Consider the following 23721-nt stretch of genomic DNA (forward strand, 5'->3'; position numbering starts at 1 on the left):
ACTACAGGTAAGTGCAACACCTAGTCATTTTTAGAAATAAGCGTTAAGAACCCATGAGACAGTCACTTAGGCCAATTTCACTGCTGAGAGCAGAAAATAAGGGCTTTGTTCCAGCATGGCTGAGCAGAGGCAGTATGTCAAAATGAGACCGACCATCTGCTGCAAGGACATTTCCTATGTGAACCCAATAAAGAGTCCCTTATTTTTCCAGTGAGCTATAAAATACAGTCACAGAATACAAGACAAGTCAAGTTTCAGATGGTATCAGGCGTCAGACAACCAGAAGTTATGGAAGAGGCAGTAGCTGGCTGCTTGAAAATGCAAAGCTGATCCCATTATGCCTTAAGTCTAGCTTTTCAGTTGGATTCACCAAACACATCTAAGCTAGAGACACAGGGGTGTTTCAACTCCAGTGGTGCTAGTTAGAGTTTAAAGCAACTGGAGATACATGGAAGTTTCTCAGCTACCTGGGGTGACTAGTGAGAGGCTACAATGCAGCATCAACTCCCAGGATTCCTCAGGATCCAGTGCCATCATGTGGCCATTTCCTATCACTTGTTTTAAATTCCAAACAAAGGAATTCTCTCCACTGTTTCTGTGTTGAGCCTAGTTTCTTATGGCTGCTTAGATAAGAGACATCCCTGCCCTCTTTGAAGGAGAATGGCCCATACAAACAGGAAAGGCCTCCACGGACCCAGGAAATTAGAGCCCAGTAGATACTGGAAACCCTGCCTTTGCTCAGGGTCTTGGCTCACTCACCTCCACTGTTATATTCAGCCATTTACTGGGAACAATAGCAATAGATTCTAGTGGCTTGGTTTTATTTTCCCGCCGTTCCTGCTCTTCTGGACTCTGTTCCTCCTGTTAACAAGTCCAAGTTATGAACAGATCATTCTGTTTTCAGTTCTATTCAGTCTGACTTGTCCCATTCATCCCCTCCCTCAGCAGGATGGGACACACCCCAATGATGGGGGACAGACAGACACTCTCCCCGCAGCGGAGGAACAGCAGCAATTCTTTGTTAGACTCCAACTCAGCCTCCTGCTCACTTGGAGATTATAGGCCGCACTGCTACCCTTCACTAGGAGAATGCAGCTGGTAAAGCTAAGGCATGCTCAAGGCCAGAGACATAAATAGAATAAAGTCCACTGCACAACACAGTCTCAACTCCCCACCTTCTTTTGGTTTTCCTCTTCCTCTGTAACCACTGCCAGCTCCATCTGCAAGTGAAGGGCCTTCCCCTTCTCTTGCTGTTTGTGACTCCTGGTAAAATCAAAGCATAACCAAGTGAGTCACAAAGGACACGTCACTTCTCATCCAGGATGCTCTGATACCTGCCTTCTGCATCCAGAACCCTCCACTATAGCTCATTGCCCATACCCTTCTCCTAGTACTGACAAGATCTGCTTTGCCATTCTTGTTGCTCTGCCCCCTTCCCTCTTTGCAGGAGTGTGGAAACAGGCCAGCTCTCACCTCTCCTTTGCCTGTTCCACCTGTTGCTGCTCTGCCAGTTTCTTCAGTTCCACAATCTTCCTCCCTTTGTCAAGCTGTTCATCCTCTCTCCTCTTCTGCAGTAGCTCCTGCTGCTTGTGTTCATCCTCCTCCTGGGAAGGCAAAGCAAAGCCACTTCTTCTATGCTAAATGGGGAGGGTGGGTGAGTTATGGGTCAAGTGCTCTTTCCTAGCCTTAAACCATAACCTACTCTGACCCATCCTCATCACCACTAGTGTCTTGGACCTTAGTTGTGCAGCCCCTCTTCCTGCCCCCCACATTTGCTGCTATAGAAAGAGGGACATCACCACCCCCAGCACCTATTGCACCTGGGTATAGGGGACAGCACAAAGTTACCCATCTCCAGAATTCATTTAGTCCTGGAATTGCTAGGAAGTCTGGGATGGAATTATGCACCTGAGCTTTCCTAGTCCCTTAGAGAAAATGGAGGACTGAGTGTTTGGAAACTAATACCTATGTCTGAAAATTTCAGCCCTATGGGAAAAAGTGTATATGAAGGAGAAGTCAGTAAAAGACACCATGCACATTTATGGTGCTATGCAACTCATAATGGTGAGCTGCATTAGAACATACTTGGAAAGTGACCGTACACCACCCTCACTGGGAAGGAAAGAAGGCACTTCAGGTCACAAAGGGGTGGGGGGGGGGGGGGGGGGGGGAGGAGTCTGTGTGTGTGCGCACGTGTCTCTCTCTGTATGTGTGTGTGGAGATAAATCTATTCTGACATTCTCACTGGCCTGTTCTCCCACAGCTATTTACTGGTTATTGTTCTGCTCTCTTCCCCATATGAAGCACACTGTGCAGATTTCCCATCATTCTGTTTTTCCAGTGCAAACTCTTCTCTTTACAGACAGGACCTAATCTTGCTCTTACCATCTGCAGCACTTTCTGTTTTCGGGTCTCCACATCCCCAGTCTTCTTAACTAATTTTTTCTTCATCTTTTCTTCTACCACCTTCTCTTCTCGCACCTGAGAGAAGCACACACATCAGGTCTGGGATCCTGCCCAGCCTCATACAGGCCAGTCTTGACATGTTTATCTACCATAGAAAGAAGAGTCAGGAGCTCTTCAGATGTATGGGGCTCATCACATCCCACGGGGGAAGATGTCTGGAGCGGAGTGAAAGTCGAAAGCCCCAGTGAAGCGTGTACATATTTTAAAGGCAGATGGCACCCAGTGCAGCGAGTTCAGCCTCAGAGTTCACAGGAGGAGAAGACCATCACCAGGAATGACTGGAAAGAGTACATGAAACAGAGTTACACAGAATCCAAATTACAGAATGCCATATTGCTACGTGACCTTCATCAGAGCAAGGGAGAGCCAGCAGGCTTCCTTTTTGCTTGAGGTACAGTTTTCCAACAGGCAAACTCATGTGCAAAATGAACAGGGGACATGAAGGTAAGACCACAAATGCAAGATTCCTTCACTTTAGCCGAGTGGCCTAGCAATAATCAAGAACAAGTGAAGAGGAACACGTGGTTGGGAGAAGAGTACTGAGGACTGTATGTGGTTCTGGCTGTTAGTGCAGGGGAAAGATATGGTCCTTTAGTCTTTTCCCATAACCTTGAAGGATGGATCCTGAAAAGATCTGCTTTATGCCCCAATGGGAACAAGCTCTGTAGCTTGTTGAGTTTTTGTCTTCATTTGGAAGGAGGAAGCAAAGGGGTTCAGTGAATGACAACCTTCTCCCAGAGCTTAAGCCAGATCAACCAAGCTAGATCCCCAGGCTCTGGGGCTGCCCCTAGAACAGCAGTTTTCAAACTTTTTTTCTGGCGACCCAGTTGAAGAAAATTGTTGATGCCTGTGACTCAACGAAGCTGGGGATAAGGGGGTGTTGGAGGGGCTCAGGGCTGGGATGTGGGCGTGAGGGCTGCAGGGTGGGGCCAGGAATGAGGGGTTCAGGGTGTGGGAAGGGGCTCTGGGCTGGGGTGTGGGAGCACTCAGGGCTGAGACAAGGGATTGGGGCCCGGGCTTACCTCGGGCGGCTCCCAGTCAGCTTCCTGCCTGTCCTGGCACCGCAGACCACACTGTGCCTTGGAAGGGCCAGCAGCAGGTCCAGCTCCTAGGCAGAAGCCGGGAACTGACCAATGGGAGTGCAGAGCCAGTGCTCAGGGTGGGGGCAGCACGCAGAGCCCCGTGGCCCGCCCCTGCCTAGGAGCCAGACCTGCTGCTGCCGCTTCCACAGTGTCGGAACAGGTAGGGACTAGTCTACCTTAGCCGGGCAGCACCACCGATGGGACTTTTAATGACTAAAGCTGCCATGACCAAGTCCCTTCCATTCTGCGACCCAGTTCTGGGTCATGACCCACGGTTTGAAAACCAAATGTCCTAGAACACCAGGTAAATCACACACAGCACATCTCTAACTCGGCAGCACCTATTGATGAAGTGTAATAACAGCAGCAATACCCTCGAAGCAAGCAACAGTCAAACTCTGGAGTATTCTGCATATTCTCCCTGGTCTCTGTCACATGAACTGCCTGCAACAGTGTGCCTCACAGAAGTGGTATAAATAGAGACATCTGTCACACATGCGCCTTTCAGCAGAGCTGTGTGTGGTTGTCAGCAGGCTGGAATCAAAGAAAGCAGGTCTTCTACTAGGAACTATTTCATCCAGGTGCAGGGGCATTGGCCTTTGCACTGAAGGTGGATTACACAAGTAGCCCACATGCTTCAGTGCAGTGTGAACAGAGTGACCTCCCTTCCAAGTACAGATCTGTTTGGACCTAATTTTAGGACCGACCAGGACTGGAACTAAGCTCACCTGATCCAAGCCTGAAAGAGTCAAGTTGTTCTCTGACTTAAGTGCAACCCTTCCCATGAACCTCATAGACTTAAGGTCAGAAGGGACCATTATGATCATCTAGTCTGACCTCCTGCACAATGCAGGCCACGGAATCTCACCCACCCACTCCTGTAACAAACCCCTAACCTATGTCTGAGTTACTACCTGACTCAGCAGGATTAGCACTGTGGTGATCGAGCACACCCATGGCTGCATAGTGTGTGCTGTGGAGTGAGTGTGCCAAGGAGCTGCAGGGCCTGTTACTCCGCAGTGCGCGCACAGCACAGTGAAGTGGTGGCAGCTGGCAGCAGTGGGGCACACAGCTGGTGCTGGGCTGACCGCACAGGCAGGAGGATGAGAACTGAGCCAACCCAAACCTGAGCACCCCACTCAACACTTGTAGTCTGGCTGCATGGCACAGGCCCTGCTGATAGGACTTTGATCAGGAGAACATAAGACACCACTTCTAGCCCTCAAAGAGCTTAGTGTACCATAGAGACCGAAATCCACGATAGGAATAAACACTATTGCATGGACTTGACTGAGAAGAGTCTTCCTCTGTTGAACAGAGGACTACGAATAGGCCCTGAAGTGACTTTTTGCTCTAATACCAAGTGGCCTCATTACCCACTCATGGCCCCTGTGGTCAGTGTCACTAGCATCAAGGATTTTAGTAACTGCCGACATGTTTATCACGCAGTGAGGCAACCATTGCTACCCCCTACTAGGTTCACAGCCCATTGCCGTGAGAAAACCCAGCTGTCCCTAAGGGCTCTGTTTCCAGGTTGGGTCTCTTACCTTCTCAGTCTTCTCCTCACTTTGAGAGAATTTCTGTTCCATCCGCTTCTTCTTCTCCTCTTCCATCTGCTCCACCCGTTCGCGAGCCTGCAGTGCCTTCCTCAGACGTTCCTCACGCTTCCTGGGGAAAGAGTGGGGACAGTTAACTTTGGCTGCACTGTGGATTTGCCCTGGTTACAGCTATCAAGGCCCCAGCACTGGAGCAGCTAGTGCACTGGTGCAACCCCCCATTGCAGAGTGTAAGAACCTTGCATTGGCTCAGCCTACCCTTGCTTCAAACTGGGGTAAGCTCCACTGGCACCAGCAGCAGCTGTACACCACCTACACTAGCTGTTTGCACTAATGTAGCTGTAGCGAGCTACCAATGGCGGTAATCAAGGCAAGTCACCAGTGTAGACAAGACTTTGAAGTGCTTCAGAGCTGAGCCAGAAAAGGAGCAGCTGGAGAGACAGCCACTCACAATTTCATCTCCTCCAGGCGCCGTCTCTTTTCCTCCTCCACTTTCTGTTTTCTTTGTTGCTCGGCCTCCTGCTTCTTCCGCAGGCTCTCCAGCCGCTGCCGCTCCTTTTCCTGGGGTGGGCAGGAAGCTCAGATTATACTAAACTGCTAGGTATAATCTTGTTTCTGCCCCAGGTTACTTGGGTACAGGAAGCCAGAGACAACACACCTAGGAACTGCAGCTTCAGTCAGAGACACATTCACACTCCCTCTGGAATAAGCATATGTGTTAGGAAAGAGACAGTGCTGTTTTTGCAGCACTGCTAGTTCAACAACTCTATTTCCTGAAGAAGAAAAGTAGCTCGGAGGGTGAGTGGGGCAGTTCCTGTAAGACACCTCAGTCCCAACATCCAAGCAGAAACAGTTACTGCAGAGGACACATTCAGGCAAAGACACCATCAGTGACTGTGTTGCTATATTCACCACAAACCACCTAACCGCACTAGTCAGTGTCAGTGCTACAAACATGAAAATTCCTTCATTCTTTTCAGAGCCCTGAAGGGGACCCCTTTACGCCCTTTTTAGACACATGGTTTTTAGTCTAGAAGATAGAATGTGAGGCCTTTTAAGTCATCTAGTTCATTCCCAGTGGCCAAAGCATGATTATTCCCTACAGTATATTCTCCAGGGCTCTGGCCAGCCTAGTTTGAGTGACATAAGTAGCATCACTTCCACTGTTTCCCTTGGAGAGCATTTTACACACCATGAGATGTCCAACAGCAATCCCCTTCATCAGAGATTCTCAGTTTGTATGTGTCATGGCTAAGTTTTATCCAGGTACTGTTAGATGTTAGTTTCAGGGGGAGGGATAGCTTAGTGGTTTGAGCATTGACCTGCTAAACCCAGGGTTGAGTGTTCAATCCTTGAGGGGGCCATTTGGGGATTTAGCTGGGGATTGGTCCTGCTTTGAGCAGGGGGCTGGACTAGATTATCTCCTGAGGTCCCTTCCAACCCTAATAATCTATGATCCCCTTTGGGCCACTCTGAACAATTCTACTCACTGCCTAGTGTACACACTCTCCACATGCTGCCCAGTACATCATCATTTTGCTCTCAGATGAGACTTGGAAGAAATATTAGGTCTGCATGCAGGTTAGTGGTGAGGGTAAAGAGCTGCCAGTGATCATTAGAGAGGTAATAAATGTGCCCAATATGAGCCCACAGACCCTGTGATTAAGGAGTCGTTACTTACAACAAAATCCCCCTGTTTAGATACAAAAGAGGAGAAACAAGGATTACTGCTTTTGAAACTAGTCAAGTAAACCCTAGAACCACAACCTTTGGACTCTAGTCTCATCTTGCTCAGTGGTTAGTTATGACGATCAAATAGCTTTGGTTCTCAATGCGCTGCTTGTCTTACAACTGTTCAGCAGCCTGTTGGGCAGCAAAGATCCAATTTCAAATTCTAAGTGTCCACTGACCATCCTAGAGTTTGACAATCCCAGAATATGATGAGTTTGGGCTGAATATGACAGAGAAGCCAAGATTTCTCTACATGCATAGGAAAGCTTTAAAGAGTTTACGTTCAAGGTCACAATATGTGTTGAGACTTTGATATTAGCTAACTGATAGGGGCAATGGAAGACCAGATTCATTATGATTTTAAGGTGCTCCTAATACCATGAAGGGGTTATAAAAATGCACACATTTTCAAACATGCAAACATACATCCAAACCTTTGCTTCCCTACATGATCTTCCCCTCACCTCAGTGCAACAGCTGATGCCACTACTACCCCAGGACCAACCTATACTCCTGAGGGAATTCTGTGCCACTGTGCAATGCAGAATTTTGCAGAAATTGTTGGGCATGCAGAATTCCCACCCCTTGAAATCAGCTGCAGAGATGTTGGCCACCATTAGGGGCTGCTGGACCAGCTCGCAAAAGAACAAGGGCAGGAGGTGGGTGAGTGAGTGATCTGGAGAATTCCCAGAAGCTGCAGTTCCTAGCAGACCCTGAAAGAAGGCGGTGGCGGTGCACAGGAAACCGTGCAAGCCCAGGACCCAGCATTAGGCTGCTTCTCCCTCTGGATCCCTGTGCTCTAGGAGGGCAGGGTCTGTGAGTGTGTGGGCTGGGGAGGGGATGGGGTATGGCTGGGCTCTGGGAGGGTAGGCAGTGAGTGTGAGTGTCTGACCCCAACTGGGCTCTGTGGGGGACAGGGCAGAGAAGCAGGAACTGGGTTGTCGTAGGGATTTAACTCTCTACTCCTAGGGTAAGGTGACCCAGACAGCAAATGTGAAAAATCGGGATGGGGGCGGGAGGAGAGGGGGGTAATAGAAGCCTATATATAAGAAAAAGACCCAAAAATCGGGACTGTCCCTATAAATTCGGGACATCTGGTCACCCTATCCTAGGGGAATGTATGTAAGCATGCATGCAAGCAAGCATGCATGCATCTGTAACACACACATACTTGCTGACTGGTAATTTTGAAATGAATTATCAAAATAATTGAAATTGGCATGATTATATAGTGTTGTTGACAAATAAAACGTGCAGAACTTTAAAATATTGTGCACAGAATTTGTAATTTTTTGCCGCAGAATTCCCCCAGGAGTAAACCTACCAGGCAGCCATAAAGAAAACTGCTACAAGGGAAACTATCCAAACCCAGTACTTGGCATGGAAGAGATTGTCAAAAGGATTTTCAATGGATTAAGCTAGACTACAGGCAGTCAATTTCATGCTGATGAAAGATACCAGCATGGCAATGCACTCCTATACACCCCTTACCCTGACACGGCCTATGCTGTACTCTTGCTGGGGACAGAAGGCTTTGCTCTCCTGTAACACCAGCATGTCTCACTCTGGAGGGAGCATCTCCAGACATCAAAGGGGAAAATAATCTTCATGGCTCATTCAGTTTTTAGCCTCTCTGCCAAGACTAGTGAGAGGAGAGTTTGGGTGCTGGATCGGACATTCAGTCAGCATATCAGAATGTGAAGAGCTGTGATTTAAGTTTGCTCCTTGGTACCATTCCTCATTTGGAATCTTGAATGGCTTATGATGCAGATTTGCAGTGAGCATTTCAAAGCAGACAACCCTGCCCCATACATTTGCTCCTCCCTTCTCATCCTCAAGGGAAAAGGGATCGTCTCTACCTTGGAATCCGGTCGGGTAGGAGTGTTGCGTTTGATAAGGTTTTTCATGACACTATTGTGCCCTGTGGACCCTGGGGTCACAAGCAGCTGGTTCTTCTGCACCGTCTGTAAAAAGTGTTTGAACGGACGCACGACCTATGAGGAGAGCAGAGGGCATCAGAAGGGGATCCAGAATAGGCCGAGTGATGTGGGGCCATGGAATCTACTCACCTTGCTGGCTGGGCTGGGCGAGGCTAGAGTCTTGCTTACAGGAGATGAAGTGGCCTTATCATATGAAGGAGAGCGGTCACAGTCTTCTAGCTGTTGCCCATTACATAGCTCATCCACTGCTTGCTTATAACTCTGTCTCCTGAAAGAGTAAAGGGTGCGTTACATCAAAGCAGCACAGGAAACACCGCTCCTGGCCTCCACTGCAGCCTTTGTTTTATACAACCCCTCCTGCTTACTCAGCACCATCAAGTGATCTGTGATGCCTATGTGAACACACCACATATTCAGAACACGCAACCATGAAGATGCTAGAAAAAGAGGATGGGACGAGGTGTGAAGGATGGAGGGTTCCTAGACTTACAAAACAATAATAGTTGAGATAAAGCCTATCTTCCTAAGCAACCACAATGTTATTCTCCAGCCCTAGCTTCAGCAAGTGATAGATGCGAGTTTCTGATAGACGCCAGTTCGTCACAGCTAGCATCAGTAACACAAGGTGGGGCAGGGCATGCGGCATAGTCGAAAGCGTGTTGTGTACTGTCCATACCCAACACCATGTGAAAGGTTTAGTTTGCTTTGAAGAGTTTCTGTACATTAGCTTATTTGTAGTGCCAGAATTTGTTGCCACTTCCCCCCCAGAAGATGCTGTACATTTCACAAGATCAAACAGAGCCTCAACAGGGGGACAAGAGGTTGAAAAAGGACAGAACTGAGAGCAACAACTGCATTTAAATTGGCTTTGGTGAATCTTTCACTACCATTCGCTTGTGTTTGTAGGAGAATCAGGAGTTGCAAAAGCGATGGAAAGAGCCAAGGCATTAGATATTTTAGACACTTAAGATAAGAGTCTGTTCAATCTGTTCAAACTATTCTATGAAGTTGCTGTACAGCCATCCTTAGCCACCCTACTCCTCCCCTCCAAGCAGCACTTAGAGATTTACAAACACAATTCCTTACTACATCCCCGGGGGGAAGAGGGTGGAAGGCAGACATAAGTGACTTGCACAGTCATACCTAGGTTCTAGTCCCATCTGTGCCTAATTCACCAGGCCATGCTGCCTTTCAAGAGACCTATTTTGTATTAAACTGATGAAAATCTATAACCCAAAAATGTTGGTACATTATGTGGATTTGAAACCCCTTTTGATCAATCATACCAAAGCTTTCAACCAAGGTGCTTGATCGATAACTTATTCATTCCAGCTCACCAGTCTATTTCTTTTCTTTCTCCCAGCCTGAGGCCAAGGAGGAACATACCGGATACTCGAGGGCTGTTCTAGTGGCTTGGCATTCTGGGGCTGCTCCTTGCTCCCACTGCTCTGAGAAGTGCCACTCTTTTTCAAATGGCTCTCTGTGAAGAATGCTACAGTTAGTTCCACATGAAAGGCTTCCTACAGCAGAGGTCCAATGCCAGAGGTTCTTGTCTTGGGAGCCGTGAAGACAAGCCTCATAAAAATATTGCAGAACATTACTGCTAAGAGCTGTGCCAATCAGAAACCTTATACTTAACTAAAACAGGAGCACACTAGCTATTTTAAACACAAGTTTTGTATCTGTGCATTAACCAACATCACAAAGAATAGTATTAGAGTATGCACCTTGTATGATCACACACCCCTCTATGTAGAGACCCTTGATGAGATAGATAGCATGTTAGTCCATAAGAGGACTCTGGACACTCCACCCCCACCCCAATAAGATGATCTAAGAGGATCCTCCAACCAATGCCTCTTATGAGATTACACACTTCCTACAGTGAAAACTGATCCTATCTCATAGCTCCTCACTTTGAGGCAGAGGGAGATGAGAGGGGCTGCAATCTCCGCTTATTCCTCCTCAGTTTGTTTCATGTATATTAAGATAGTGTTACTAGTCCAAACACTAATTACTTTTGCTCTTAAACACTAGACACTGAACCAAACTGAAACTTAAGATATCTTCCTCTACAGTTCCCCACCCATTAGTTGCTCAGACTGAAGTGGTTTGTACAGACTCTGTCCAATTTCTCTCATTTAGATCTTGCACATTTATGAAAAACTCTGCTGAAAGATCTAGCACAGGACAAATCTTAGGCCACGTCTACACTACGGGATAATATCGAATTAGCTAAAATCGGTTTTATAAAACTGATATTATAAATTCGATTTCATGCGGCCACACTAGGCACAGTAATTCGGCGTTGTGCGTCCATGGTCCGAGGGCACATTGATTTCTGAAGCGTGCATTGTGGGTGCTCTTCTCGTAGCTATCCCCATGTTCCCGCCGTTCTCCCCCTGCCCCTTGGACATGGGTTGAATCATTATTGTCGTGGTGGTTGGTAATGTCATCAGTCATTATCCTTCCTCAGGAAACATCAGCTACAATCTTTTGCGCCTTTTCCCCGATGCCCTGGCAGGCCATAGCCGGCAACCATGGAGCCTGTTTCAGCCCTTTTTTTTTCCGGCACGTAGTGTACTGGTCCGCGACAGCGAGGCGGATACTCCGTGCTATACAGAGATATCACGCTTTGCATGATGCAGAGATGGTTACAGTCGTTCCTGTTACCGTCTACTGCCGGAGTAAACTGGCAAATGATCGGGTTATCTCTCCCCCTGTATGTCCTTCTCATCTATGAGTGGCCCGGCTGAGATCGCCGGTGGCGCAACGCAAAGCAAAATTGGGATGATCTCCCCGAGTTCAATCCCTCCCATGGTTTCTAATAATTAGGGTCAGTTCCTGCCTAGAATAAGGGGCAGTGTATAGAGGAGCCATGCTGTATCAGAGAGCACCGCTGCTCCGCTGTAGTATTCACAGGGTGCCTGCAACACACCCCCGTTGCTTCCTTCTCCCCCACCTTCCTGGGCTTACCGTTGGAGTGTCCTGCCCATTTGTGTCATGAAGTTAATAAAGAATGCCGGATAGAAACACTGATTAGTGACATAATGAGGGGGAGGCAGCCTCCGAGGGCTATGACAGTCCAGGTAGGACAATAACGGTGCGGGAGAGGACCAGTGCTGCTGCTATGAAGTCAGGCAGATAGAATCTTTTTTACACAGGAAAGGGAGGGCTGATTGAGCTCAGCCCCAGTTGCTATGAGGAAGACGATTACCAGCCGTTTGTACCATCTACTGGAATAACTGGAGTCATTCCCATTTTTACCCAGTGCCCCCGGCCATCCGCCTACCTAAGGCAGCAGGAGCACTCACGGCGATGGAGTGGATAATATATGTGGCTAAGGGAGATGTATAGCCGAGTCGAACTATATAGATCAGATCTCCACGTGGGAGGAGACAAGAAACTGAGGCTATACCTGACCACGCCAGACACTGTTTTGAAGCTGACAGACATTGGGAGCTCAGCCAAGATGCAAATACTTTTCAGAGACTGCTGTGGGACTGTGGGATAGTGGAGTCCTCAGGTACCCCCTCCCTCCCTCCCAGATGAGTCCATTTGATCTTTCTTTCCGTTACACTTTGTCATCAGTCGCTGTGGTAGCCTGGAGATTTTTTCAAATTGCATGCTAACGAGCCTGATAGAGCCTGAACTGTCGTAACGCCAGAGAACTTGATGTTTGAACCTACAGACATTGCGGAGCTTCAGCAAGAATGCAATACTGTTTCAGAGACTGCTGTGACTGTGGGATAGCGAGATCCTCAGACCCCCTCCCCTCCCGATAGGCGTCCATTGATTTCTTTGGCTTATCCGTTCACTGTCATGCAGCGCTGGGTAGCCTGGAGATTTTTTCAAACATTTTTGCGCATTTCGTCTTCTGTAACGGGAGCTCGATACAACAGATTTGCTCTCCATAAAGCGATCAGATCCAGTACCTCCCGTATGTCTGCTGGAGCTCTTTTTGGATTTGGACTGGCATCGCCACCCGTGTGATCAGAGCCTCCACCGCTGGGCAACAGGAGAAATGTAATCAAAAGTTCGCGGGCTCCTGTTACGCTGCCGCGCATCGAGCTTCAGTTGCTTGGTCCAGAGCAGTCAGTGGTGCACTGTGGGATACCACCCGGAGGCCAATAATGTCGATTTCTGTCCACACTAACCGTAATCCGATGTTAATATCAAATTTAGCGCTACTCCTCTCGTCGCGGAGGAGTACAGAAATCTATTTAAAGAGCCCTGTATATCGATATACAGGGCGTTGTAATGTGGACGGGTACAGCGTTAAATCGATTTAACGCTCTTTAAATCGATTTAAACGCGTAGTGTAGACCAGGCCATGCTCTGCTCTGGAGACAGCAAAGAGCTCTTGCAGGGTAAGTTAGGTCAGTAGGTGGCAAAGAAGCAAGACAGACTATCAGATCTTTCATAAACCCCCAAGGGACCTCCATAGTCCCATGCTTCCTTGCTGTTCCATCAACAGAGTTTTAGCAATGTTTACCTTTACAGTTTCCTGCCTGCTGCTCTGCCCCATTTGATGGTTCAGTCTGAGCTGACTGTCCTGCAACAGGGCTGCCTTCATTTGGAATAATGAAGGTTTTCTGCAGGTGTTTTGGAGCCTGTAGGAGAAGGAAGCAGACTGTAGCAAGACCCTGAACAGAAACAGGGGTTCAGCAAGCATTCTGTGTCCTGGGAAGGGGGGAAAGGAAGGTTGCAAAGCCAATGACTCTGGATGCACTCTGCACTGATTGCAGCCCTGCTGCTAACAAGCCGGAACTGCTCTTTTTGGTTTGTAATGGCAGGAGGGCAGACCCACCGAGTGATGTTCTGCCTACTACGGACACAGAATGCCTGCTCATGGAGCAAAGGCACAGCAGGGAGGGGGTGTTACAGACACCACCCCTCAAAGAGTCAGATTTGTCCTTCCTCCACTGGGACTTTAAGGTTAACATTTTTCTAGACTGACTAAGTTGTCTCAGGCTGGGCACCCAAACTTCCTAGAGAGATCTGATTTTCAGAGTCTGTGCTCAGCAATTTCAAGGGGTGGTGGTGGCGGTGGGGAGATCCCTTCAAAAGTTTCTAGCTGGACCCCCACAAACTGAGGCATCCAAGATCACTAGTCACTTTTGAAAATCTTGGTCAAGCATCTTTAAGTGTCACTTTTAAACAGCCCTAGATTGAGGCTGCGATTCCCAGCTACTAGGGAGGCAACAACCTCCCTGCACCAGAAGGATTAGAAAAGGCACAAACTCCTTAGGCATTAGCACCTCTCCTCTCCTCACAAACCAAGCACTGCACTGTAACTCCCAATCCACACAGCTCTCTTGCATAGACATGTGTGAAGTGAGGAAAGCCAGTGATTCAACTAGAAGCCTACACAATCTGGGCGCACAGGTCTTCAGACAGGTCCGTCAAAGCTCAATGGAAGCAAGTTGTAAAATGATGGTGACTTGGGAACTGAAATTATAAAATGTTTTGATACAAACCTTTAATTTTACTCATGTTTTATGATAGTGCCTAGAGATTCCAATGGAGACTGGGGCCCAGTTGTTAGGCGCTGTACAAAACAGTAGAACAGTAAGAATCTGTGCCTTAAGAAGCTGACATTGTAAACAGACACAGAAGAGTGAATAAAAGGGATATAACATAAAAGCAGAAGATTGGAAACCAAGACATTGAGGGTAAGGGCCAGATTTTTAAATACAAATATCATTAAAAAGTCTGTCCCTAAGTGACTCACCTAAGATAATACAGGAAGTCTTGTATTTGAAACCAGGTCTCTGAAGTCTCACAGTCTAGCGCCATAATATACCAAGAACTAAGTTGAGGGGTCTTTACTTCCTTAGAAATTTTGACTTCTCAGACAGCTGAGACAGAACAATCCCCCAGACACATTCTCCAGTTTCAGTGACAGTGATTCTATCAGTTCAGCAGAGAGATCTAGACTCAGGGGCTAGCAGCTAAGAAGCAGTAAAGTTAACTTACTACATTTGTCTTAGGAAAGCCCAACCTGGGCCTTACCTTGTCACATTCAGCATTTGGTTTCAGTTCAGGCCTGAAGAGAGAGAGGTATTTTGACAAGTTATCTGCTCCCACAGAGGAAGTAAGGAAATTATGGGTTTTATTCTTGTGGTGCTTCTGTCAGAGGCTTCTAGGCACCTTGGAAGAGCATGTTTCAGGTGACCAAGACCACAATCTGACAGTCTACTTCAGTATATTAATTATATGTAAGTGTAGTGGGGACAAGATATTCATTCTGCTCAATGGAGGAACTGTTCGCACATGCTGGAGTCAAGACTCATGCACTGAAGTCTAACTCTACAATCTTCAGGCAGAGAGTGAATTTACTTCAGCATGAGACCCACAGACATAACCCTGTTTGAACAGGCCAGATGGGGGTGGCACAGTCAGTTGCTGATATATATGCTAGTGAGTTTATGCCCCTTGTAGAAGGTCTTAGCATTGCTCAGGTCAATAGGTAGAATAAGCCACAGCCCTGGGGTACAGACAGGTGAACCTGCCCTACCCTGCAAGTCTTGGAGACCACAAACTGCACAGCTCTCCAATCTGGTGATGAGGGTGGAAAGGGACATTAGTTCACAGGGTTCAAAAAGTTAGTAAGATACATGGGACACAGCAAACCGGAAATATTCACAGAGCCTAAGGGAACAGTTTCTTAGTCAAGCTGGCCAACATCTTGCAGTGCACTGTCATATTCTGCACAAGCTGAAAACAACGCATCAACACTGTATAGATATCTGAGGGGAAGAACAGAGATCATACCAGCCTTGCTCTCGGAGAGGCTTGCAAGATGGTCAGGGTCTGAGGAAGGGCCACAACTATGTAGCATGAGGAGTTTAACTACCAACCCCAATCACAGGTGAAAGTTACAGCACAAAGTATTAATTTAGTGACTGGGCGTAGGCACGACCTGTAGAGTTTTCTGCAAGATTTTCCATAGCTCCTGCCTATTCAACAAAGCAGCCTCACCTGACATTGCTGCTTGCATCTTCATCCATAAATACCTCCAGGGAGCTGTGGCCTGGAAGGAAAAGGATAAAGCAAGACACTAGCTAGCTTGGTGGTCTTAATCGGATGCATCTTATAAGCAGCTATTCCTGTGCAATACAACCCCTCTCTCCAAGGGACACATTGCATTCCCACCCATACATTTCCATATGAGCTCAAAGCACTCTTGCTTGACTTTCTACAGCTAGAAACTGCTACATAGTGCAATGAACTTAAGCACCATAATGGCCCAAAAACCATTTCAGTACCTCCCAAGCCTCCTTCCACATCAGCTGGAGTAACTCTGGAAATACAGAAAGATGAACTCAGGCCTGTATTATGGAGAGGTCACTAATAATTCCATAGTTGAAGCTGTGGAGTATTTCAGTTAGAAATGGGGTTTAAATCCTCATTAGGGATGAAAGTAAATGTGTTTTGTATTTTTGGTAACTGTGTACTTATTCTTTGGGGGCAGATTCAATATTCTGCAGCATTAACAAGTAGGTTAGGACTCAGCAACTACTATCTGAAGTTTCAGGACTGGTGTTCCTCTTGCACATCACTTTACACATAGCTTTGACTTCAACTGGATTTCCACGGTGTTTCAAGCATAGGTTAGGTTTCCTTTTTTTTAAATTACAGTTTTTACTATTACTGTATGACGACAGCGTGCCATGTGGCATTTAAATTTTGTTTGCCTAAAATCCATGCACTTTAGCATTTAACTGACCCAGCTGAAAGCCACTTTGCTTCTACAAGCAAGAAAGTTTAAGGAATATTAGCAGACACTTTTAGAGCCCAGAGACTGTGCAGGAGTTTGAGCTGGAGACACAAGAGAACTGGTGCGTCATGAAGCTTTAAGACACTGTAAGGTGAAATTTAAAAATTTCAGTTGTACCACCCCTCCACAAGCAATACTGCAGGTGGCTCCGAGCCCCTCTAAGTCAAACAGCACACTGATGGACAGACAGAGCAGAGAGGCTTTGAATAAAAGGACATATTGAATTGCTTTTCAGACTTCACAAACTTACAGCTCAAGTGGCTGGAGGCTGAAGAGGACTCCCGAGCTGCCTTCTTCTTAGAGATAGCCCTGCTGATAGATTTCCGGATCATGCTCTCTCTTTTGCTGGCCAGAGAATACTTCTCTGCTAGCGAGGTCCTGTGGTGCTTATGGGACTTACCCCTCTGGCTTCTGCGTGCAGACTGATGGCTCGATTTGGACCCTGTTGAGGTCCCTGTGCTGTCCTTTAAGTCCTGGAAAAGCTCCTTTTCTGGCCCCTGAGCAGAAACATCACTCTCAGCTCCAGGCTCCCCATTTACAGCAGCTTTTGGCGTGGATGTATTTGCTATTCTAAAGTTGGCAGCATCCCGGTCTTCTCCTGTCTCCTTTGCCTCAGGAGTGTCAGGGATCACCTGTGCCGAGGCTGCAGACATAGGTTGAAGTTCAGTAACCTTAGGCTTCTTGGAAGCTTGATCATCAATACTCAGGGAGATGATCTCCAAGGCCTGGTCTATTAATTCAGGCCTATTCTCCTTCAAAAACAAGTCAGCACCACTGTGGTTGTCAACACTGATTTCTGTCAAGGGAACCTGCCCTTCTACTAACAAGATAGTTGGTGTCTTAGCCACTGCCTCCGATGGAGGAGAAAACTCGGCTTCAACCTTGGAGTGGAATCTTGTTGAAAAAGAAGCATTGACTTCCTTTTGAACATCACTGGGTTTTTCCAGTCTCTCTTTGCTTCGGAGCCTTTGGGAAACTTGCTTAGAGGATGCTGACTTGAGGCTGCTTCTCCTTCTCGATAACCTTAAAACAAAAGACAAAGTCAAATGAGGCAGGATTTTTCTCTCTGGCCATTTCAGAACCTAAAATTGACATCACTGACTGCAGACACGACTCTTTTACATGCAACTATGCTTATTGTCCAGGTACAGCTATTTTTAATGAGATTAAGTTAATAAAACACTGGACCAGGACTCAGATCTGGGTTCTGTTCCCTGCTCTGCCTGCTGGACAACACTGGCAAGGCCTGCCTTTGGCTCAGTTCCCACCCCCCATCTGTAAAATGGGTATAATGATACTTATCACCTTTATAAAGCACTTTAAGATCTACTTATGATAAGAGCTAGATATTATTACTATCAAAGTGTTTAGAAAGATATTGTATACCAAAAACCTCCAGCAATTGAAACTATCATTCCATTTAAAACCTCATTTTTACCTGGATCATTCTCTCACTCTTTACTAAGAATACTACCATGCAGATAGGATCTTGATACACAGGAGTCCCAGTTGGGGATACCATGAAACATGGGGCGGCTTGCTAGAAAGGAACAAAGTGGATAGACTCCAAAGAATTAAATATGCAGAGCATGGACAGGAAAGGGGAACATAAAATGATGTAGCAGTATCTGAAGTGGCAATGCTGTGTATGGGGGAGGAATAAGTACAAATAGGATGAAGTTGCCTAAAGAGTTTTTACCTGAATCATCATAAAAGCTTTTCCTGAAGAATGAGGTCTGTCAGATTAGGAAGTGTCTCCAGCATCATGGCTTAAATTAATCACAACTGACTCAATGTACAGAGTAAGCAGTGAGATCAAGTGAACTTCTTAAATGAGATCTTGATTCCACACCGAAGAGTCCTTGTGTAACTTGAGAGAAACAAAAATCCCTAGCATCATGTAATCAGATCTTTTTTTAAATGGAAAGACTTAGAGTTCGGGGTAACTTCCTCATGTACCCTGAGATTTCTTTAAGTGGGAGAGTGTGTTTCTGGAATGCCCAATTTGTCACTTGTTAGACAGAGGCCTAATTTTGAGAAGGTGGGTTTACAGCACTTCTGAGAAAGAGAACCCTTTAAGGGATCAAGATGTGCACCAAAAAAACATCACGTCAGTTTTGAAAATCTTGACCTAGGTGACTAAGCATAGGGAGGTGTGAATTTCTTTAAGACACCACTCTTTTTTGGAGGGTGGGAGGGGGCTAACAATGTAATTAAGCAGCTAGTTTCTATCTAGACATTTACAATTCCTCCCTGCTCTAGGCTCTGGGGAGGGAGGAGAACATGTCCATTCTTAACCACCTAGTTGCTGCCTCATTTTTAGTTCAAATCTCTCCTCCCTTCCTTCCCCCATGGGTTTAACTGTGGTTACTGAAACAATACTGAGCATAAGGTATCCTATACTTGCAGCAGTTCAGCTGGATACAGTGTGGACAGCTTGTCAGGAGTAGGCAGTTTTTTCCTATTGTATACAGATCATTAAAAACACGTGCTCCTCAATCATCAGGTATCAGACTGCACACCCATCCTAGATGAATTAAACTTTGTGAGCTTTATAGAAGTGGATTGGAAGGATAGATCTGAACGGAAATTATGGGTACTTTGCAAACAAGGTATAGGAGAGGTTCCAGGCCTAAGGAGTGATAGAGAAAAAAGAGTCAATAAGATAATTTAGAGGGCACAGCAAGGCACGAGCAAGGAGACAGCAAACATCCTACTTACAACTCTCAAATTTAGTTTTTGCATCAGAAAGCAAGTTGAAAATGGTTGCTTGGCCATAAAGAGAGAAAGAGAGGGTGAGACAAATATTTGAGGTACTAAGACTTCCTGACTCTGTTGTTAGGATAAAGATTTTCAGGTCTGTCTGCAAAGACCTATACTTTAAGAATTTAGGTGTATTCTTATCACTTGGCTAGTTATAGAGGTATAAAACGAAGAATCAAAGATCACTGTCTGTGTAATGGCCTTCTCTTACTGTGACAGGCTAAGGCCTTCAGCTAAGATGTAGTTAGGCAGCCATATGCTGCGAAGTGTACAGTCAAATCCTCGCATTCCAAACTAGTCACATTGAAATAAGGTGCTATTGGGCTATTAGGAATACAATCCTGTCCTGATATTCCTATCACCTCCAGAGAAAGGGAAGAGCCTAGAAGATGTAAAAGGAAACGTAGTTTGATCGCATCCTGTCTGGCAAGAACTCACTTATCAATAGACACAGCTGGAGAACCCTTATGTCTGTATAGATGTAGTTGTAAAATACTCACTTCTGTATTGTTTTGTATGTTTATTTGCATGGTCTCTGTCTGGTTCTGTGATTGTTTCTGTCTGCTGTATAATTAATTTTGTTGGGTGTAAACCAACGAAGGTGGTGGAATATAATTGGTTAAATAACTGTTACAGTATGTTAGGATTGGTTAGTTAAATTTCAGTGAAATGATTGGTTAAGGAATAGCTAAGCAAAACTCAGGTTTGACTATATAGTCTACAGTCAATCAGGAAGTAAGGGGGGAGGAAATGGGAACAGGGACCGGGGATGGGGGAAATGGGATCATGTTCTGCTAAAGGGGGAAATGGAAACAGGGGATGGGAACAGGAACAGGGACACAGGCAAGGCTCTGTGGTGTCAGAGCTGGGAAGGGGGACACTAAGGAAGAAAACTGGAATTGTGCTTCCTGGAAGTTCACTCCAATAAACACCGAATTGTTTGCGCCTTTGGACTTCGGGTATTGTTGCTCTCTATTCATGCGAGAAGGACCAGAGAAATAAGAGGGTGAAGGAATAAGCCACCTAACATCTGTTTTCCTATTTTCAAGAGTTTCTTCCCTCTGTTGTGTGTGGGTTTTTTCCCCTTCACGGAGCAATCAACAACAGAAACTGACAAATTATACAAGGATAATAGTGAAACCGACTATACACAAAGGTTGTCAAATACACAAAGTAAACAAACTGAGAAAGCCTTAGGTTAAAGAAGACTAATAAAAATTGACAGTTAAGTTGGTAGTGTACCCTAGGTTTAACAATATTTAGGAGTGAAGAGATGTTAGCTTTCTCCACAGTTTTCTTCTTAGGAACTACTTTTCATCTTGAAGGACAGGTGCATAAAACCCTTCTTCCTATATTTTTTTGGAATCACACCCTAATTAAAAATATTTAAAAAGCCAAACATGATCAACTATGTTAGACACTTAGCTTATAAAAGTGGATCCTAAAAATCTACTTTAAATTTAAATCCATGCCCTTTGAATATTTCTTGCATTTCTCTCATGTTGGGCAATCAAAATAGAAAAGTCAGTTTCATTTTTAATTTATAGTTTCTAAAAATTTCGCTTTCAAGTTACCATGCATTAGCACAAAGGATTAGATTGCAAACGGTTGAAATAATGTATTTTAAAAAAGAATTCATTAGGATAAAAAGAACTAGGAAGATTTCTATTTGTCTTACATTACTGTAAACCACAAGTTTATACAAAACCGAGATTTTGAACTAACTGACGTGATAGTGTCACAATAAGCATACTAATAATTTTTAAGTTAGCACATGTATTTAGTTATTGATACAGGTGTTTTGTTTTGTTTTGAAATGGGTAGTTTACTTTTGCCTCTGACTTGTTTAGTTCTGTAGTCTGTTGGCACAGGAGATCCAAGGCAACCACCTACCTTTTTCTGGTCAGTTCATTGTTCTCATCCTTAAGAGATAAGGAACGCTTCTTCCTACGGTATTTCTTCTGTGATGGTGTTTTGGGCATCAGCTCAGGTTCAGCACTTAAGTTGCTGTTCCAAAAACAGAACACAAGAGAAGGACTTTATTTCCTTGCCTGAACACCATGCTGTTCAACCCTTAGCAGCAGCATGTTGTTCATTACAGTGGGGACAAGGCCAAGTGATGCTAAAAGGCCAAGATACCTAGGCAGGTGGTGGAATCTCCATTCTTAGAGGTTTTTAAGTCCTGGCTTGACAAAGCCCTGACTGGGATGATTCAGTTGGTGTTGGTCCAGCTTTGGGCAGAGGGTTGGACTAGACGACCTCCTGAGGTCTCTTCCAACCCTAATCTTCTATCATTCTATGAAGTCTTTCTGATCAGCAGCTTGGGGACATTCTAGCAAGACCACAGACACTGAACACTACAGGCTAAAACAAACTGCCCAGCATACAGATAAGGTAAATCACTAATATTTCTTTTTGCCTCCGCTTACTATAGTAGCATCTGGAAAAGCCAGACTCCCCAGTGGCTGTTAGTTTTAAATCTCACAGAGACTGGCATTATAAACCAGTCCGTAAGAACTCTCCCTTGCGATGGTTAAAAGTTCCCATTGGCTAATCCTATAAAAGAGGAGGAGGAAAACGTCAAGCAAAGGCTGCTTTTCACAGGGGCGCATTTGCACAGACGGGCTCAAGACTCATGAGACGCACTGAAGCACATATCAGAAGGATCCATAGTACTGACAACTGAGAGAGACCGAACAGCCTGTGAATGAGCCCTTCTGCCACCCAAATGGTCCTACCTATCGAACATCTTCATGGCCTCCTCCTCAATTTCCCGCAGCCATGCCAAGTGCTTGTGCTCGACATTGCACAAGAACTCCACCAGTTTCTGACGGCAAACCTCCAGCAGGTGAGTGGGACCCTCCGCCATGGCTCTGCCTGAAACACCGGGGGGGGCGGGGGAGGAGCGAGTGTTCATTACCACCTGCCTGCAGCACCGTTCACCTGGGATGTCACAGCCACCCACACTTACCCCCAGCTACTCCCCACAGGGGGGCAACAAGACATTGTCTCAGCCCACACTGGAGGCACAGGGCGCCCACCCCGCTGCCAGGCCCTGGGGCTGGGCTAGGCCCAGGCTCTCAAGGCTCCCCAGCCCTCACGTGCAGGGCAGGACCCAGCAGCTCCAGCCCTCTGCTCAGAAAGAAAAAAAAGGACCCAGGCACCCTGCCCTACCCACCGCCTCAACCGCGCCTAGACTCCCGCTGACCCTGGGGGGGGGGGGGGGGCAGAACCCAGCAGCACCGCGCGCACAGGCAGGGATGCGCCCCCTGCAGGCAGCTTCCCTCCCCACAGGTATAACCGTCCCCCAGCCACGGCAGCAGCTAGAGCATTCCCGAAAAGACTCAGACCACAGAGAGGACGGTAGAGCGGCATCCGTGGCTTCGAGGAAACACGTTCCGTAAGCACACCCGAGCCCAGCGTCAAGCGAGCAGTTCGCTAACGGCACGCGCCGCGCCCCCCGCCCATCGAGGTCATCCGAGAGCGCACAATACAAAGCGCCCTGCGGAGCGCCATATTCATTGGCTTTCGCTCTGTCCGTCACTGTCGGGAGGGGCAGATCTCTAGAATCCCGCCCCCGTTACTCAAGCGAGCTCTCCCAGAGCTCCGTCTCATAGACTCTAGTGGCTAGAAGGCTGTGTTGGTCTCTATGATGCGGGCTGCTACCTCGTGAGACGCTATGTATGGGTAGGAGGGTGTGCGACACGGTGTGGCTGACAGTGTAGATTTGAAATTGAGGCGGTAGCAGCGCGCGCGCCCAGGAAAAGGAGGTTTCTGCACGGGCTGTCTGGGAGAGCGCCAGCTCGGACGGACGGAGCATGGAGGCGGCGTCGGGCCCGCGCACTACCGCGTCTGTAATCGCAAACTGGCCGAGTTCCTGCGGCAGGTGCGCCATCGACATGGTCTGGCTGCGGAGATCGCGAGGAGGCGCCAAAGATGTTCAGCAGGTAGGGCGGCTGGGGGAGGGGGATCTGGTCCTGTCCGGGGCGGTTGATCCGGAACCGGGGTAGGAGTGTGCCGGGGAGTTCATCCATCACCAATTCGGGAAGGGGGGATGGATGGGCTGGTGGAGGATTGGCGGGCGGGGCTGGCCGTGCCACGGAAGAGGAGTTTGGCCGGCGCTGGCCAGGGGCAGTGGAGCGCACCGGGTGGTGAAAGCTGCAGTGCTGTCGCTTTCCCCTGCTGCCAGCCTGTCCCTGTACCCCGCCAGCCCACCCAAATAGAGACGACGAACATGTGCAGAAGACCCACAGACGACTGACGCGAGAGAGGATCCCCAAGAGACAGGCGCACACCTGCAGATAGAGACACATACACAAATGCAGAGACTCTTTCTCCCCACGGAAGATCGGACATATAGAGCTAACTCCCCTAACGGACTCAGCTACATAGCTGGTGCC

General features: G+C 47.0%; 2 protein-coding genes across 3 annotated transcripts in view; one reads left to right on the forward strand and one right to left on the reverse strand.

Moving 5' to 3' along the window:
• Positions 1–420: 420 nt before the first annotated feature.
• On the reverse strand, positions 421–22485 carry LOC116824563 (inner centromere protein-like). 2 transcript variants are annotated; one of them, XM_032779916.2, is made up of 15 exons: positions 22060–22485; positions 21215–21328; positions 16809–17581; positions 15760–15811; positions 14791–14824; positions 13271–13388; positions 10162–10255; positions 8905–9043; positions 8695–8829; positions 5556–5665; positions 5096–5216; positions 2386–2481; positions 1474–1604; positions 1176–1263; positions 421–861 (listed from the first exon to the last, which is right to left on the reverse strand). In XM_032779916.2, exons 1-15 carry the CDS (start codon positions 22236–22238, stop codon positions 739–741), a joined length of 2307 nt encoding a protein of 768 aa, XP_032635807.2. In that variant the 5' UTR covers positions 22239–22485; the 3' UTR covers positions 421–738. The 2 variants fall into 2 exon arrangements, with proteins under 2 accessions (XP_032635807.2, XP_074921124.1); XM_075065023.1 differs by lacking the exons at positions 421–861; positions 1176–1263; positions 1474–1604 and having other exon boundaries at positions 2452–2744.
• Positions 22486–22908: 423 nt separating this feature from the next.
• The window catches only part of LOC116824564 (inner centromere protein), a 30172-nt gene continuing 29359 nt past the window's right edge, over positions 22909–23721 (forward strand). Inside the window, exon 1 of the mRNA XM_075065024.1 lies at positions 22909–23268. Within this exon, the coding sequence (XP_074921125.1) occupies positions 23258–23268 (11 nt within the window). The 5' untranslated portion in view covers positions 22909–23257. The remainder of the gene's footprint in view (positions 23269–23721) is intronic.

Source organism: Chelonoidis abingdonii, chromosome 4, assembly GCF_003597395.2.
Source record: "Chelonoidis abingdonii isolate Lonesome George chromosome 4, CheloAbing_2.0, whole genome shotgun sequence".
NCBI classification, from domain to species: Eukaryota; Metazoa; Chordata; order Testudines; family Testudinidae; genus Chelonoidis; species Chelonoidis abingdonii.

Bases quoted from the DNA above. Each gene is read 5' to 3' on its own strand.
- LOC116824563 (XM_032779916.2), bottom strand. From the start codon at position 22,238: ATGAACACTCGCTCCTCCCCCGCCCCCCCCGGTGTTTCAGGCAGAGCC. The intron at 5,666-8,694 runs GTAGAGACGATC...TGCCCACCCCAG, and splicing joins CTACCCGACCGGATTCCAAG to GAAAAGGAGCGGCAGCGGCT. The intron at 1,605-2,385 runs GTAAGAGCAAGA...TTGCCTTCCCAG, and splicing joins AACAGAAAGTGCTGCAGATG to GAGGAGGATGAACACAAGCA.